Source organism: Rhinolophus hipposideros, assembly GCF_964194185.1.
Source record: "Rhinolophus hipposideros genome assembly, chromosome: 2".
NCBI classification, from domain to species: Eukaryota; Metazoa; Chordata; class Mammalia; order Chiroptera; family Rhinolophidae; genus Rhinolophus; species Rhinolophus hipposideros.
Window position 1 is genome coordinate 89,096,983 of NC_138048.1, and position 16,078 is coordinate 89,113,060.

The window sequence follows — 16,078 nt, forward strand, 5'->3', positions numbered from 1 at the left end:
GGGGAAGCCGGGGAGGATGGAGGTCAATTCTCATCTCCATGATTTCCCTCTGGTAATCTTAAAATTGTGACTGTTTAAGATTACTAAAATGCATTAGTAATCTGGACTCTTAAACTAAAAAGAATAGGAAAAGGGTGTGTTACAAACTAGAAGCTAAAAACATCTTTATGCTAGATACTTGCTATAAGGTGGTTCACAGCAACATAACCAAATTGTTTCATACATTAGGCCACATTTTAACAAGGACGGTTAGGAAAGGATGACGTGAATGAAAATACGAGATGCAAGACAGAACCCTGTTTTTCCTTCCAAACGCTGTATTATATAGCCCTCCTCCAAGATACCCACACTGGTGCCAGAGCCCTATTACCTTGTTATTCAGGTAAATACTCTCTCTCACCTTAACACCATAAAACTTAATTTGGCAAGAGTAACCTGTTGAGTTTTCTCTCATACCATGTTTCCCCAAAAATAAGATCTAGCCGGACCATCAGCTCTAATGCATCTTTTGGAGCAAAAATTGATATGAGACCTAGTCTTATTTTATAGTACAGTAAGCCCGGGTCTTATATTAATTTTTGCTCCAAAAGACGCATTAGAGCTGATGGTCCGGCTAGGTCTTATTTTTGGGGAAACACGGTAGTACTGATTTTTACCACAAATTTCTTCAATGATTTTCACCAATCTAAAGTCAAAAATGCAATTAAGCATTGAAATGAAATCAATTATCTTTGCTTTATAGCCACATCTGAATGAAAGATATTTAAAGAGTTTTTTGAGTACTAAACTTTTTGGTAAGTACTTAAAAATACTCTAATACCTTACTTTAGAATAAGCAATTGTATCAGTAAACTGGCATAAATCCGAAAAAATATTAGTAACACAAGAACTTGACTCTGTACCATTTAAAAGTTTTCATGTCATAACCTAATTTTAGGGTCACTAACCTGAACCTTCTACTAAGTGACACAAATAATTTATTTTTTAGAAGTTCCTGCTTAATTTTAGAGCATGTACATTTTGTATTACATTTTACATTAATAACGCAGATTTCTTCCCAAACTGGCAAACATTCACACACACAAATAGATCCAAAAAAAACTAATTAAAAAAACTAGCAAAAATTGGCTGACAAGACTGAAGCATATGAACACCAAGGTAAAAATATTATATAAACAACAAAAAAAAAGCACTTAAACCATTTTCAGTGGTAAAGAATACGGTGAAATGAGAAACCTGAGAAATCTCTAGATGTCTGTCAAGATGCCAACAACAAAATACAATATATTTTGACTATATTTCTGAACTCACTTTCCAACATGAGCTTGCTATTTAAAAAATAATCCTCAAATGCATATAAAAATGGGCACTTTGTGGTGAAATGAGCATATAATTTGAAAAAGAACATTTCTTTGCCCCAACATTATACGTAAGAAACTACATAATAGGACAAAACATTATTCTGCTGCCTTCATCATCCATTATTGGTGTCTTGAGGGCATGCCTTAAAAAAAAAAAAAGACAAATTAGGATATTAAATACTAGGCTTAAAGGATGATAAAAGGCCAAACAGATTTGAAAACTTTAATCTTTAAAAAGAACAATCTTATGTGGTCAAAATCACTTTTGACTTCAAACTGATTTTTTTAAACTAAATTCAACTTGCCAAATTGCGAAACCTAATGTGAACATTAGTTTTATTTCACTTCGCTTAATCATATAAACTCTGAAAATATTAGTGATGGCTAATTAGCAGTCTCTCTCGTTTCATAACTGAAGGTATATATGAGATTTTCTTCTAAACTTCCAACAGTACATAATAGCCAAGTATGGTAACCAATATTGGGGGTATTTCATATTCTCAACATGGACCTCAACTCTGTCCCTCATCCTTATTTTAGTATGTACAATAATTGCATATTCAATCAAGAAAACTAACACTGGAATACAAAATTAGTTTATCAAATATTTGGATAAACTGCTGTGCAAAATACTTCAACAAAAATTTATTTTACTAGAATATTTATCCAAATAAAGTATGAGTGTGAGTGCCAGCACCGCGGGTATTTTTTTAGAGCACCTTTCCTTTGAAGAGCTTAAGTATCTAAATGGAATAAATCAGAGTCCCCGATTAAGACCTTGGTACATGCGCAATCCCATCCAGTTGTTCCAGACTCATTAGTAAAGCTATCTATTTGCCAGAAATTCTTTAAGAAATAAGAAAATACTTTCTTTGGGTCACGCTGTTGTGTTCAGGGCTGCACCATATGGCTCACCTTCTGGAAATATGCTACTACTGATACCAACTGCAACACCTCCCCAAATTTATAGCTGTCCCTAAGTGGTCTAAACAGAAGCACAAGGTGTGCAAGCCACTGGATGGTGACATTCTTAATGAACTATGCCCCCAAAAAGTGAAGTCAACTTTGAAAATGTGACCACAACAACTACCAGGTTTTCCCCCAAATAAGAACCAGATGGACAATTAGCTCTAATGCGTCTTTTGGAGCAAAAATTAATATAAGACCAAGTCTTATATTATAGTACAATAAGACTGGGTTTTGCATTAATTTTTGCTCCAAAAGACGCATTAGAGTTGATTGTCCATCTGGGTCTTATTTTCAGGGAAACACAGTAGGCACTAAGATACTAGCATCATCTGGAAGTGTCTTTATTCAACTTGTAAATTTACAGAGATTTTGCTATTGCACACATTCAATTTAAAGCTTATCAAAAACTAAGGCAATTCCTCCCAACGCCCTGGATTTTAAATTCATTTTGGATGACTCAAAGAATCAGGAGAAATTGAAATCATCTTTCAAAACCTGTCTCCAAAAAAAGCAGTTACATCATACTTCAAAACAAAACAAAAGTCAATGAGATATCAAGTACTACTCTCAAGCAAATTTAATACATCTTAGCATTACAAAAAGTTGTTTCCTATTAGTTTGAGGTGTTTCTTTGCTTAGTCAAAAACTATTTGTGTTCAAGACGAAAATCGGACCCAAGCCAGGGCAGGCTGCCAAATTTACAGCAGAAGTCATTCATTCCTTCTTTATATACGAAGCTGCCAAGGTATGGGGCTTTTCTGTAGATTCTTTCAAGCAAAGGATCTTATGTTATAAATACATTCTAAGCACCAGTTGAAAACAATTTAGAGCCCATTTTAATTCTGCATTGGTTAAAGCTTTTACTATATACTACATTATTAAAAAATTTATCTAGCTGCTTGAGACAACCTATTCAGAACTCTTTGGAAATGTCACAACTTATGTGAATATCCTTTTCAAAATGAGCTTTTTTTGAATTAGTTTTGTTTTTCTGTGTCAAGCAGTCTTGCCCTTTTGATTCTAAAGTTTAGAAAAATACCTCCAAAGCTTTCTGATGTTGGTAACAAACTTTGGACAGTTTAAGGATTCTTGAACCTTTATCCAAAGAGGCACACAAAATAATTTTAATTTTTTTCAAAGATGGGACAATTACTTCACAGCACAATTTGAAGACAGATATTACATTGAACTTGGAAATGACGCTTGACTTACTCTGTCCAAATTCTAACACATCAAAGTCATTAGAATGAAAGCAATCATGAAGTAGAAGAGGCTTTTACTTCTGTGGAGATAAGTTGACATACAAAAGCTAGATTAGCATTTTTTTCCTGAATGAACTCAGAACTGCTCGTTAGAAAAAAATATTTTATTTTCTTGTGTATTTGCTTTAAAAAGTTATTAATTCTTCTTTCATAAGAGTTTTTAGAAGTCAAACAATTCAACTAGATAGATTTCTACTCCAAAATACACTTATCTTTGGAAAACAAAGTTGTAAAAACAGTGTATTAAGAGAATAAAATGCAGTGATGTGAAATATGGGTAACATATTCACACATGAAAGTGTAAATATAACATAGAGAGCCATTCAAATAGACATTTATAGAGAATGGAAAGGTACCTAAAATAGCATTTATATATAAAATTTTCATATTAAAATATTGCTCATAATAAATAAGAGGCGATATGAATTCCATTTCCCTCTTAAAATTTATCTTTAGTAGTTCAGACTATCTAAGGAGTTTGTTAACCTTCTATTGTTTTGAAAGTTGAATTACATTAAACCACGTTTAATAAAATCACGCTGTAACAGTATATTTAAGTAGTCACGTGTGGTAATTAGGGAGGGCCATTTAGTAATTACGGGGAAAGAAAGATTCCCAAAATAAACCAAAATGATTAACCCTAGAAGAGTAGAGTGTAACAATCCACTGTATTTGACAAAGATGTTAATACTGCCTTTAAGCTTTACAAATTTAATGACCATGAAAAAATGGACCATAACTTTCTTCAGCTTCTTCAGAGCCTGCATGCTAGGCAGCGCAGAGCAGTCAGTCCGTGGCAGGGCCTGGGCAGTGGGTGCCAGCTGAGTTCAGTTGTTTATGGGTAGGTGTGACTTCACACCTGTCCGTCCCACTTGCAGACAAGGTAACTTGGAATAGTTCTTGTGAAGCTGTTCGATGGCAACGTGGCGGACATGGAGCTCTGAGGCCAAAGAATCTTTTTCTTGCACCTGGTGTGTTAACTCTTCAAAAACTTCTGTAAAGATTTAAAAGGTAGTTCCGTTTTTAGTACACAGAAAGCTAATCCTGTGGTTTATGTTTCAAGTACCTAGCTGAATGCATTGGGTGCATGTTTGCAATGACTGATTTGACACCAAGGAAAGAGCTGTGTTTTGAGCATCCTAGGATGCTGATCACTTTGCACAGCCAACTGGAGTTCGGAATTCCTTTTCTCCATCAAGTGAAACTTAATAGTCATAAGCAACGACTACAGAAGTGCAGCAGAAATGACAGTTATGTCTGAGGCACTTTTCTCAATGTGAAATATAAACAAATTAAGTCAGTAATGTCTAATTTATGAAAAGTTAGTGTCCGTTAGTACCTAGGTCTGGAAACATCTCTAAGGAGCTTTGGAATTAGAATACCTGGAATATTTAATTTTTGTTCCTACTTGTAAGTCTCAGGCAAGTAACTTAAATTGTTTTAAGTTTCTCTTATGTGTCACCTCAATCAGAGTAATCACTCACAGGGTTACTGGGAGGATTAAATAAGAATCATATTTGTAAAGTACTTACCACAGAATAAGTACTTGATAAATGTAATGTTGCTATTATTCTTGTTATTTTATTATTCTGAGAGGCTGTGTGGCCAAGAAAGACCACTAGCTTTGGAGTTAAAAAGACAGGGAGAGGTCAGAACCTTTAATCTGTTACTAATTGAATGCATGATCTCTGTAAGCAACCTCACACTCTCCTAAATGCAGTTTCCTCACTTAAATGAGAATCAATAGTTAAAAAAAAAAAAAGACAACTGGGGAATCTGAATATTAACTGTTAACTGTTGGTGTCATTATCACATTTCCTGGGTTTTTCCTCCCCCAGATGTGATAATGAGGTTGTGATTAGCTTAAGTAACGTTATCTTTCAGATAAAATCTTGAAGTATTTTGGGACAAAACAGTATGTTGTCTGGGATTTGTTTCAAAATAATCCAGGCTGGGGTGGGACGGGGGTGTGGGTGCAAGTAGAGATGAAGGAAAATTAGCTATGCTTTTGATAATAGTTGAAGCTGGTGATGATGGGTCAAGAAGCACACTGTATTATTCTCATTATGTTTGTACTATTCTCACTGTGTTTGTGTTTGAAATTGTTCATAATTTAAAAAACTGTTAGGGAGCTCGCCTAGCACAGAGCCTGGCAGAATAGTAGAGTTAATAAAACGTTAGTAAGAAGGTAGAGATTAAGTTGAAGTTTCCATTCTCACTTAAAAAAGAAAAACTGATTTCCCCTGCAGTTGATAAGTAAGTTGTTTTCTTATTCTTTTTGCTGTGGAAACTCTAACAGGTTCTAATCCCACTTCCAAATTTAAATTCAGATGAAAATCCTGTCATAGGATTTTCTGTATCAAAATTTTCATACACAAAAAACATTTACACTGATTCTTTACCCTGTATTTGCTGTCGAAGCTTTGCATTCAGTTGCTTTACCTCACCGAAAGTCATCGAATTCACTGAAACATGAGAACATATTCATTATTACCACAACAACCTGGGGAAACAGGCTGCTTACATCACTAACACAATCTCCTAGTTACAAAAAATATTTGTACTCATCTGCCAGCCTAACATTCAGCAGTACCCTAGGATTCATTAACTCTTGCAGTGTGGAGTTTTCAAATTCTAACCTCAACCCCACAGTAAGAAAGAGGTTTTACATCACCCCCAATACGCTTCCACCTGAAACAAGCGTTTCACCAAAAAGTACTTCAGATTAGGTCCACTGGATTCTGATATTAACTATTTTGTTTCAGTTTTTAAAAAGTGAGTCACTAACCCATCAAGTCGATTTTTGCTTAAATGCTACTAAATAGTTAGTTCATGATAGCAGTCTGAAAAAACACTACTGTAAAGTACTCTAGAAATAGTCTGAAAAATCAATTTGTCTATCTAGTTATATAACATTAGGTAATTCGTATGCAAAATCAAGAAGTTGTATTAAAAATAGACCTGTGGTCCCTTCTAGCTCTAAAATCATTTGATTTTAAGCCAATTAAAATGATCTCAGCTTCTGTGAGTTTTTGTAGATGCAGACTGAATGAGTCACTTTTCCAACTTTAAAATAACACATTACCTTTAGCCTTTAGTAAAATGTCAGATTTTTGCTTCCGAAATGCCACCCCCAGTCAATTAGTCTTGCAGGGATTAGCAACGTGACAATATGTGTGTGAGCCAATTTGAGGCTGTATTTCTAAACTATATGAATGCTGAACTTTCCAATTCAATTTGTTGGTTCTGTTTAGCTTAGTAATTTAGAATGGCAAAACAAATGATAGGGCTGTAGACTTCCAATGCTTAGGACACACTAAGGACTATTCCAGAACTGATGGAGAGATTTAAGACATCTCCTTTTTTTCTAGGGTGAACCTGTCATTTAAACACTCTATTTACCAAATCTATAATTGTACAGCAAAATTCTTGACACGACATATATAAAAATATAAAAAAAAAACCCAACAAGACTCCATCTTTCAGCTTTCTCCCCGTTTTACTTACATTCTTCTCTGCTATAATGTGGGTGCTGAGTCTGGACATTAGCCTTTGGATTGGAGATTGTCTCTTCTTTCTTCTGTGCCTGGTTGTGACTATGAGACCACAGTACACTACTGTGGCACACAGTGGCACCCGAGTCTTGTAACATCGCAAGCCCAAAGCCTGTGCTTTCCCTCTGCTCCAATATTCTTTGTGTGCAGTGTGAGACGCCACCTATACCTCCACCTATCCACTTTGCAGAATACTTTGGTACTTGGGAATCAAACGGTGGGAGTAACTTTTTATCTGGATTATGCCTGAAATTAAACAGGTGATGCTGGGGATTTTTAGAACATTCAGAATCTGAATCCACATCTTTATTTTGTGCATATTGTACAATCCAGTTTATCTTCTTACTTAAAATGGTTTTAACTTCTTCATAATAAGTATTTTTTGAAAGCTTAGATCTAGGACAATCCTGGTTTGCAATCAAATGGTATTTTTCAAAGCAGTCTTTATGACCCCTTAACGATCCAGTGTGCAAGAGATCAGATTTTGGTACTCCTATAGGGGGAAAAAAAAGGAAGCCTTGAGAAAATTTTGTTTTTCATAAATTGCGTTAAATACATACAGATCTTAGTAAAACACAGAGTCATTGATAGTTTATACATCAGAGGGAAAATGCTAAGGAATATTGGTATTAATAAAATATGGTTTAGTAATTTCTGCTTCAATTTAATTATATATTCAGTAATATTAAAGTCTTATGAATAGCAAACCTTTTAAAAGACTTAAAAGTTCAATTTTAATCTTAGTTCAGAGGCAGGTTACTGCATACAATATAAAAAAATACTACTGAATTAGCAATTTATATTTACAGAAACTTGGCCTTTGCATTATAATGCTTTCTTCATAATCGTCCCGAAGTACACAGGTGCAAAAATTTCCATTATAAGGCTCAATAATAGAAATGATTGACATTTTTTTCCCCCCAACAAAAACATAGCAAGTCATGTTCTTAAATTATTACTTATGGTTTTACTGGGGAAAGATAGATGAGAACCAGAAAAATACACATTATAAAAACCTCAAAAAAGTCAATGAACTGTTTAGATGTATGTTTTTAGGTATGAAAGCATCTAAAATGTTTTCACATTTGTTTTATACTTACCAAACCTTATCAAGATAACCTTATAGAAAAAATGCATTACACAAAATTATTTTTCATATAGCAGTCAATTCAATCTGCCAAGACACAACAATAGCCAGTATAATTCTTCAACTCCTAAGTGTTCATTACACACCATAAATGGAATAATACATAATAGTCTTATTACACTTTTTTTTTCTTATTACACTTTTATATCTCATCTTGTCAGAAGAGCTTAAGTATGCTATCTCGATTGTTTTCTAAAATATAGAATACATTTCCAAATATACAGAATACAGAATACATTCAGACATTTTCTAAGTTCAAGCCATATTATTCAAGTCAAAAGTAGTGTTCTTATATTGATGGTGAATAGGGATGTGAAGCTAAAAATTAATGCCTGCCAGAACTCGGTACTCTAAATCTGCTTAGCTCTGAAAACAGAGTAAGTGGAGAGCCACTCAGGTGCTGGGTTTAAAAAAAAAGTTTTAGCTGATTCATCAGAAAAAATTACATTCTGTATTCATCCTTTGTTTAAAAATTGAAGTTGTAACAATTTTCTTAATTGAGCTCTGAACTCTGCCTAACAGTAAGATAATGAAGTATCTGCACTTTAATGGTACTAAAATCAGGTATAAAAGTGCTTGTGAAGATTAATTTGTTCTAAAACAATATAATATCAGACAATGGTGAGACCTGCTGAGATGACCAAAAATGGTGCTAAATGAGCTCTCTGTAAGAACAGGTGAACAACTGCTCTCATAGGTAAACTCAAACATCTCAGCCTTGTTTTTTTCCCACTGAGCATAAAAACTGAAATTAGGATTTCATACACATTTACCCTTTTGCTACTTGTACTGCAATTGTGTGTACACACACACGATGCTAAAAAAAGTATACATATTTTATGAAAGGAAAACTATTAAAATTGTAATACTCGATACATACCGCTAACTTCTGAAATTACAAGAGGTGCTCAAAGTGGTTACCATCAGCGTCCAGAGACTTCTAATTACGGCAAACTACTGCTTGAGCAACGTTGACCAAAGTGTCCACTTGTATACATTTTTTTGGCATATATTTATATTTTTACCCGTTATTCTCCAATTAGGTCAAATTTCCAACAAAGTTAAAATGGTTTTAGTGCAGAATCTCAAAGTTCCATTTGATAGATAACCCAGTGCACACCTGGGTTATCACAAAGTTCATAAAATTTGCTTATTAGAATAAAAATATTAAAAGTTATTATGTTTTAGATCATAGATAAGACAAAAAAAGCAGTTGGTGTGAATTATAAACAAATAAACAGCTCCATTCTGCTGTTTGATTCTAATACTTACTGCTCTGGGTACACAGCAGATAGGGAGAGAGAACTTGAATCCTGCCTATTTCACTAATTTTGGAAAATTTTTTTAAAGAGCTTCCTGACTCTCTATAAACTCTCTTAGGTCTCCATGCCAACACATGGCTAGCCTGTACCCCCAAAAAGTAATTGGTCTCATTCTCATCCCACTGCCACAGCTCTAATCCATGTAGCAATGATTTAGCTGTATCTAAACATTAGAAGATTCTCCTTTAAGTCTATATGAAAAGAAATTCTTTAGCATATAAAAAGGGTTCTAAACTAGGCTACACAAAGTAATTAATTTTGCTTTTAAGTTTTAAAAATTTATTTAGACTCCAGTTTTAAAAATCTGTCTAGAAATTGTATTTAAAAGGATAAAAAGTTATGATATTATACAATGAATTTCCTCATGTACCCGTGCTTCAACAACAGGTCAATAAAATAGATGTCTATTTAAAAGCATAATGTGGGCTTGTAAATTAAAGCTTTTTAATTCATTGTTGTTTCTTAGTAATTCATGTAATATAACCTTTCTTCCTCCAGAAATAATTTTTCTTTTAATTTTTACTTAAATCCCCAAATGAATGCTAGGAACCCAGATAAACGTGATTTATGCATACAAGTAATCTGTTGAGATGAACAGCAAAATCAGAGAGCCACAATATTCAATTTACTGTGAAATTATATAAATGCAACTACTATTTCAGATTCTTTCAGACACTGAGAAGAATGTCTGAAAAAAGACATGATACAAAGTGCCATAGGCAAGACGAGTTCTGAATACAGTATATACATTTCCACTTAGATGTCCCACAGGCTCCTCAAACTCACCCTGCCCAAATAAACAAACCTCTTCATTCTCACCCCCGAAACCCAAACCAGAGTCTCTTCTTGAGTCTGGCATCACCAACTGCTTAAGGAAGAAACCTGGGAGTCATCCTTAACAGCAGCCTCCCATTTTCCTGGAGACATTTGCTGTCCACCGTAATAGACTTTCCTTCCCATAAAATCCAGCAGTACATTCCCGAATCCTGCTTCACTCCATCACCACGCCCACACCCCAGCACTGGCTGGGTCATCATCTCCTATCTATTTCCTTTAAGAAAATAGATAGTTTTTAGATAGTAAATAATTCCTTTAAGTTTCCATTTCCTTTAAGAAACCTTTTCTAACCAATACATCTGACTTAGTTCATCACACCAGATTTTCCAATTGCCTCTTCACTGGCCTTTAGTTCCTGCTAGAACATAAATTCTGTGAGAAAGGAGATTGCATCTATTTACACACATCCGCAGTGTCATAGTGCCTGGCACATATGAGTATGCAAGAAAAAGTAGTTAAATGAATAAAGGAAAATTAAAATTATATTAAAAAACCAAACCAAAACGTATTACCAATTATTCAAAATCTAATACAATGGAATGTTTTTGCCTATCCCAGCAAGGGAACCAGAATGTGCAGTTTTGCCAGGCTGCTCAGAGGTTAATTAAAGGCATCTTCCAGTGAAGTTACTCCTATACTTAGTTTAATGGGCCATTAGTCTGATGAGTAGCACTGATAGAGATTGCATTCCTGTGGCATCATTCAATCTGCCAAGCAAAATCAGGAACTTCTACTCAATTATACATTTTTAATAGGAATTTATATACACTGAATATAAAGGAAGGCTGTTTTATATAAACTGCAGCTCATTCATCCAGATCTGTACTGCTCTCCTATAATTTTAAAAGTTGACTGAGTTTTAAAGTTCAATTTGAAAATATTTGCTTTATAAAGTTTAAAATATCCCATGCAGTAGCAAAGGACACAAAAAACTTAAATACACTACTTCATATACTTAAAACAAATTTTTTAAATTTAGAAAACAAAGTAAGTAGCTCACTTAATTTGTATCAGCAATATACATGCCATTTTATAAACTCTTGAAGTGATTTTGTTTTTTCCATCTCATTGGTTCAAATTAATGTAAGAGAAACAACCATTGCTATTTTCAGAGATCACAACAAGTTCCCTGACTTTTCAATTTTAATTGCATTCACAAACGTAAACAGCTCTGAGCACTAATTTGTTTCCTCAGCAGCTTTTGAAAGGGAATGAATCTGAATGCAATTAAATGAGTGATACTTTTGAGGAGCTGCATTATAAGGAATTCCAAACCAGTTCAACAAAAACTGCACTACAACTTGCTTACTAATAAAAATTTTGAAGGCTAATGTAATTGGCATCCTAACTATTATGAAAACTGTAAAAGATACTTCAAAGATGTCCATGTAACCTTTTTTATCATGAGGTCATTATTTTTAGAGAACCAAGACCTTCAATGGCAACTGTAATTGCTAATTTTTTTAAAGTACTAGTTTCTTTTGGATTCAGAGGCTTTTTTAGAAATTAACATAGGCAGTACATTGCTGTATGAACAGTGGTATTTTTAAAATGTTAAGCGCTTCCTATTCAATAGTTTATTGTTTCCTACTTCATCTCTGATTTTGTTATACCATTTTCACATATTTTGAGAACCCTCCTACTAACCCATCTGCCTTGCTATCACCATTTCTATTCTTCAAGCTCCTCTTTAAAAATCAATTTACTTTAAGAAAACTTGGTTAAACCTATAGAAGAGCAAAAGCCACTCAAATGTAGATTTTTTTTTTTTTTTTGGTCAACCTACCACTGTCACCCTTTTAAAATAAGAGCAATTCCATGCTTATATTTAATCTGCCTATCGTAACGATTTTTTCCCCCTAATGATATTGCAAATGGAACTAAAACATAGTCACAAAAACCAAAACACTTAACAAGTTCTATCACATGTCCCATTGTCCTTGGCTTTTCCCCCTAGCCTCTTGAAGATTTTATTTATCATTTGATGGTAATGAGGTAAGCTAAGCAATATTTTCCTGATGGTTTACTAGTTGGTTCTGTCACATATCACCATCTCTCAGCCGACTACACTCACACTACATGGCTTTGTAGTTCACACATGCTTGAATCATATCATCTGACTACCTTACACACGTTTACTCTGTTAATTACACTTCACTCTGAATTTGATTACTATAGGAGGTGTGATCAACAAATACAGTGAATGCTGCTGTATTTGTGTGTGCTGCCGAGTGTCATCCACAAAAAGGCAGAGATCTTCAATGTGGGAAGTGGGGCGTCAAACCTTAGTGTATGACAAGTTTCATCTTGTACAGTGCAGTCAGTCGGGTGTGAGCTACGGTTGAAAGAAAGTGTGTTTTAAAGTATGCTGTAAATCATCCTGCACGACAACGCTCTGTCACACATTGCTTCTGGCATATGGCAATTTCTGTCAAATAAAAACATTACAGGATGTCCTCATCTACCTTATTCACTGGATCTGGTACTGTGCGACTTCTGGCTCTTCCCCAAAGTCAAAATGACCATGAAAGGTAAACGTTTTGAATTGATTCAGAGTATCGAAGCAGCCACCACAGCACAACTAAATACAATCACGAAAGAGGACTTCCAGAACTGCTTCAGAAAGTGGCAAGAACAATGGGGTATGAGTGTTCGAAGCGAGGGGGAGTATTTGAGGGGGATTAATGGCAATGTGTCTTTTACTGTAATACATTTTTATTTAAATATTCACCACATTTTTTGATCACACCTTGTATTTCATTTCCGAATCAAAGGAATGGCTTCATATAATTTGGTGTTTCACAGGTACAGCAAATATAATACGACCAATAGTTGGATGTAAAACTGTAATACACGTCATCACATTGGTAATAGACTGGAAAGCTCTAAGAGAGCGAGCACTTTAAACAAACAGAATTAGAAAACTGGCAGTATTGGTTTTCCAAATGGTGGGTTTTTGTGTTCCTTCTTCATACTTAAATAAGGCAAGAAAATTTAGTTGTGATTTAAGTTCCAGGTTAACATGCTGTAAAAAAGGTTTAAACATATTGCCTTCAAACATGACCAACAATGTGTGCAACAATCCACACAGTCCTGCTTCAAAATCTTTTCTTACGAAGGCTCACATTTTGCCCAGCTAAAGAAATTTTCCAAGAGTAAGTGTTTTCCTTTTCATGATGATCTTACCTTAGTTGTTAAAAGAACAGGCACCTGCATGTTTATGTGCTGCTCATACAGAAGTAATGTTGAGCTTCCAAGTAAGCAAGTGTTAATTGTAAAAATGGGAGGATACCTGAACTTTGTTGTACTAAGAAAGACTCAAAAGGACTGAGATGTTACTTCTTTGGCTTTGAGGACCAGACTCCCATTTCTGGTAAAAGGAATAGGGGGAAAGCTCTGTTACAGAGAAGTGCCACACCCATAGTCTGAAGTCTGGATCCATACTGCAGACAAGTTTTGTTTAGACTGAGTATTAAAAAAAAAAAAATACGTTTACAATTTTTAGTCTTGGTTTTTCTTAAAAACAAAATCAGAAGATCTGGGAGCAACCGATTAGTAATGAGAAGCAGCTACTGGCTGAAAATAGGGCAAGTGCTCGTCATTCAAAACAGTTCTTATCATTTCCTTCATGAGTGTGCAGGTACCTCTGGCCTAGCAAGCTCTGCAGCCTTGTCAGTTGGTTAGGTAACTTACACTATGCTAAGGTTGTGCAGTGACACAGGTCAGGATTGCTTCCTTGTAAATACTGCTTGTTCCAATGATGCTTTCACACTCAATTCAACCAGGCTACTCTGCATCTGATGAATAAGCAGCAGCCAAACCATGATTCAATTCAAATATACCTATTTCCAATCACAGCCACTCAGTGATTGTACTGCCATCGGACTAAAGGTAGATTAGACCAGAGGTGAGAAGGCAAGGATGGACGGTCAGAGTGCTTACTTCTTTTCTAAACCCACAACAGGACAGGTTTCTACCTCGTGGAAATTTTTATTGCTTGTCTTATGTGCCTTAGTGAGTACTGAGATGAAGAGTGCTCCATTCCCCTCCCTTCATGCCTTTAGCTAACTCAGGAGTCACTTAAGAGTCTGTCATGTACAAGTACCTAACATATTATTTAAAAGTATTAGGTAATTGTTTATCTATCTCTTCATTGCTAGCAGATGGAATTACTGGCAACCACACCAAACCAATATACAGATGGATTCAGCAAGTTGTTTTTCCACATTTTGAAAATCACTGCCCTAAAGAATGATATAGCAACAGGTGATCTTTAGACAGATTTTGGCTTAGAGATGTTTATTCTATTTTAAAGTTTTCGTTGTGCTAAGACAAGGATTAATCAGTTAAAGGGCTTAATCCAATAATTATGATTATAATGTTTATAATCATAAGGGCAAATTTCAGTGAGCAAGGAGTTGAGAGAGATAATGTTAAAAGATAAACCTCAACCTTCAATAACCAAGGAAGCCAGGGTAGAACTGAGTTCTTGTGTTGACAGGCGTATAAATTGCAAATGACTTGCCCAAAAGAAAACCTCTTTCAATTTTACTTTTTCATTAGAACAGTTAGAAATTGGGGGAAACACACCTACATAACAACTGTTTGTTACTAACAGGGTACAAAAATAATCCACACTCAATTCTACCCCCTAATGTAGTTACCTGTTTAAAAATGTCCAAAAGAACTTTTTGTGACAATGGACATGTTGTATAGGAGGTATGATTAAAAGTTACGGGGAATGTTTAAATAAATAAAAATTACAGTAAAAGACATATTGCCATTAATCCCCCTCAAAATACTCCCCTTCAAACACACTTATGCTATCATTCTTGCCCTTTTCTGAAGCAGTTCTGCAAGTCCTCTTTCGTGAGTGTCTTTAGTTGCTCTGTCGTGGCTGCCTCCATGTCCTGAATCATTTTGACTTTGGGGAAGAGCCAGAAGTCTCACGGTGTCATATCTGGTGAATATGGTGGAGAAGGACACACTATAATGTTTTTGTTTGACAGAAATTGCCGTATCAGCAGTGATATGTGACATCGAGTGTTGTCATGATGGAGGATGATTTACGGCACACATTAAAACACACCTTCTCTCAACCGTAGCTCACACCTAACTGACTGCACCGAACAGGTTGGAACTTGTCACACACTGTCACTAAGGTTCAACATGCTATTTCCCATATTGAAGATCCCTGCCTTTCCATTGGATGACACTTGGCAGCAGTATTCACCATATTTGTTGATTACAGCAGAAAGGCTCCATGTCGCACATTGTTTTTGGTATGGCAATTTCTATCAAAATCATTATGGTGTGTCTTCATCCACCTTATTCACTGGATCTGCCACCATGAGACTTCTGGCTCTTCCCCAAAGTCAAAATGGCCATGAAAGGAAAATGTTTTGAATCGATTCAGCACATCAAGGCAGCCACAACAGAGCAATTGAAGATGCTCACAAAAGAGGACTTCCACAACTGCTTCAGAAAGTGGCAAGAATAAGAGGATAAGTGTGTCTGAAGTGAGTGGGAGTATTTTGAGGGAGATTAATAGCAATGTATATTCTACTGTAATATATATATTTTTTTATTTAAACGTTCACCATATTGTTTGATCACACCTCATAAC

General features: G+C 35.1%; 1 protein-coding gene across 1 annotated transcript in view; it reads right to left on the reverse strand.

Annotated features, from left to right (window-relative positions):
- Positions 1-423: 423 nt before the first annotated feature.
- Positions 424-16,078, reverse strand: part of LOC308487199 (protein EURL homolog) — a 28,779-nt gene continuing 13,124 nt past the window's right edge. Inside the window, exons 3-5 of the mRNA XM_081025218.1 lie at positions 7,100-7,639; positions 5,995-6,057; positions 424-4,586 (exon numbers count right to left, since the gene is read on the reverse strand). Coding sequence (XP_080881344.1) covers positions 4,420-4,586; positions 5,995-6,057; positions 7,100-7,639 — 770 coding nt within the window. The 3' untranslated portion in view covers positions 424-4,419. The remainder of the gene's footprint in view (positions 4,587-5,994; positions 6,058-7,099; positions 7,640-16,078) is intronic.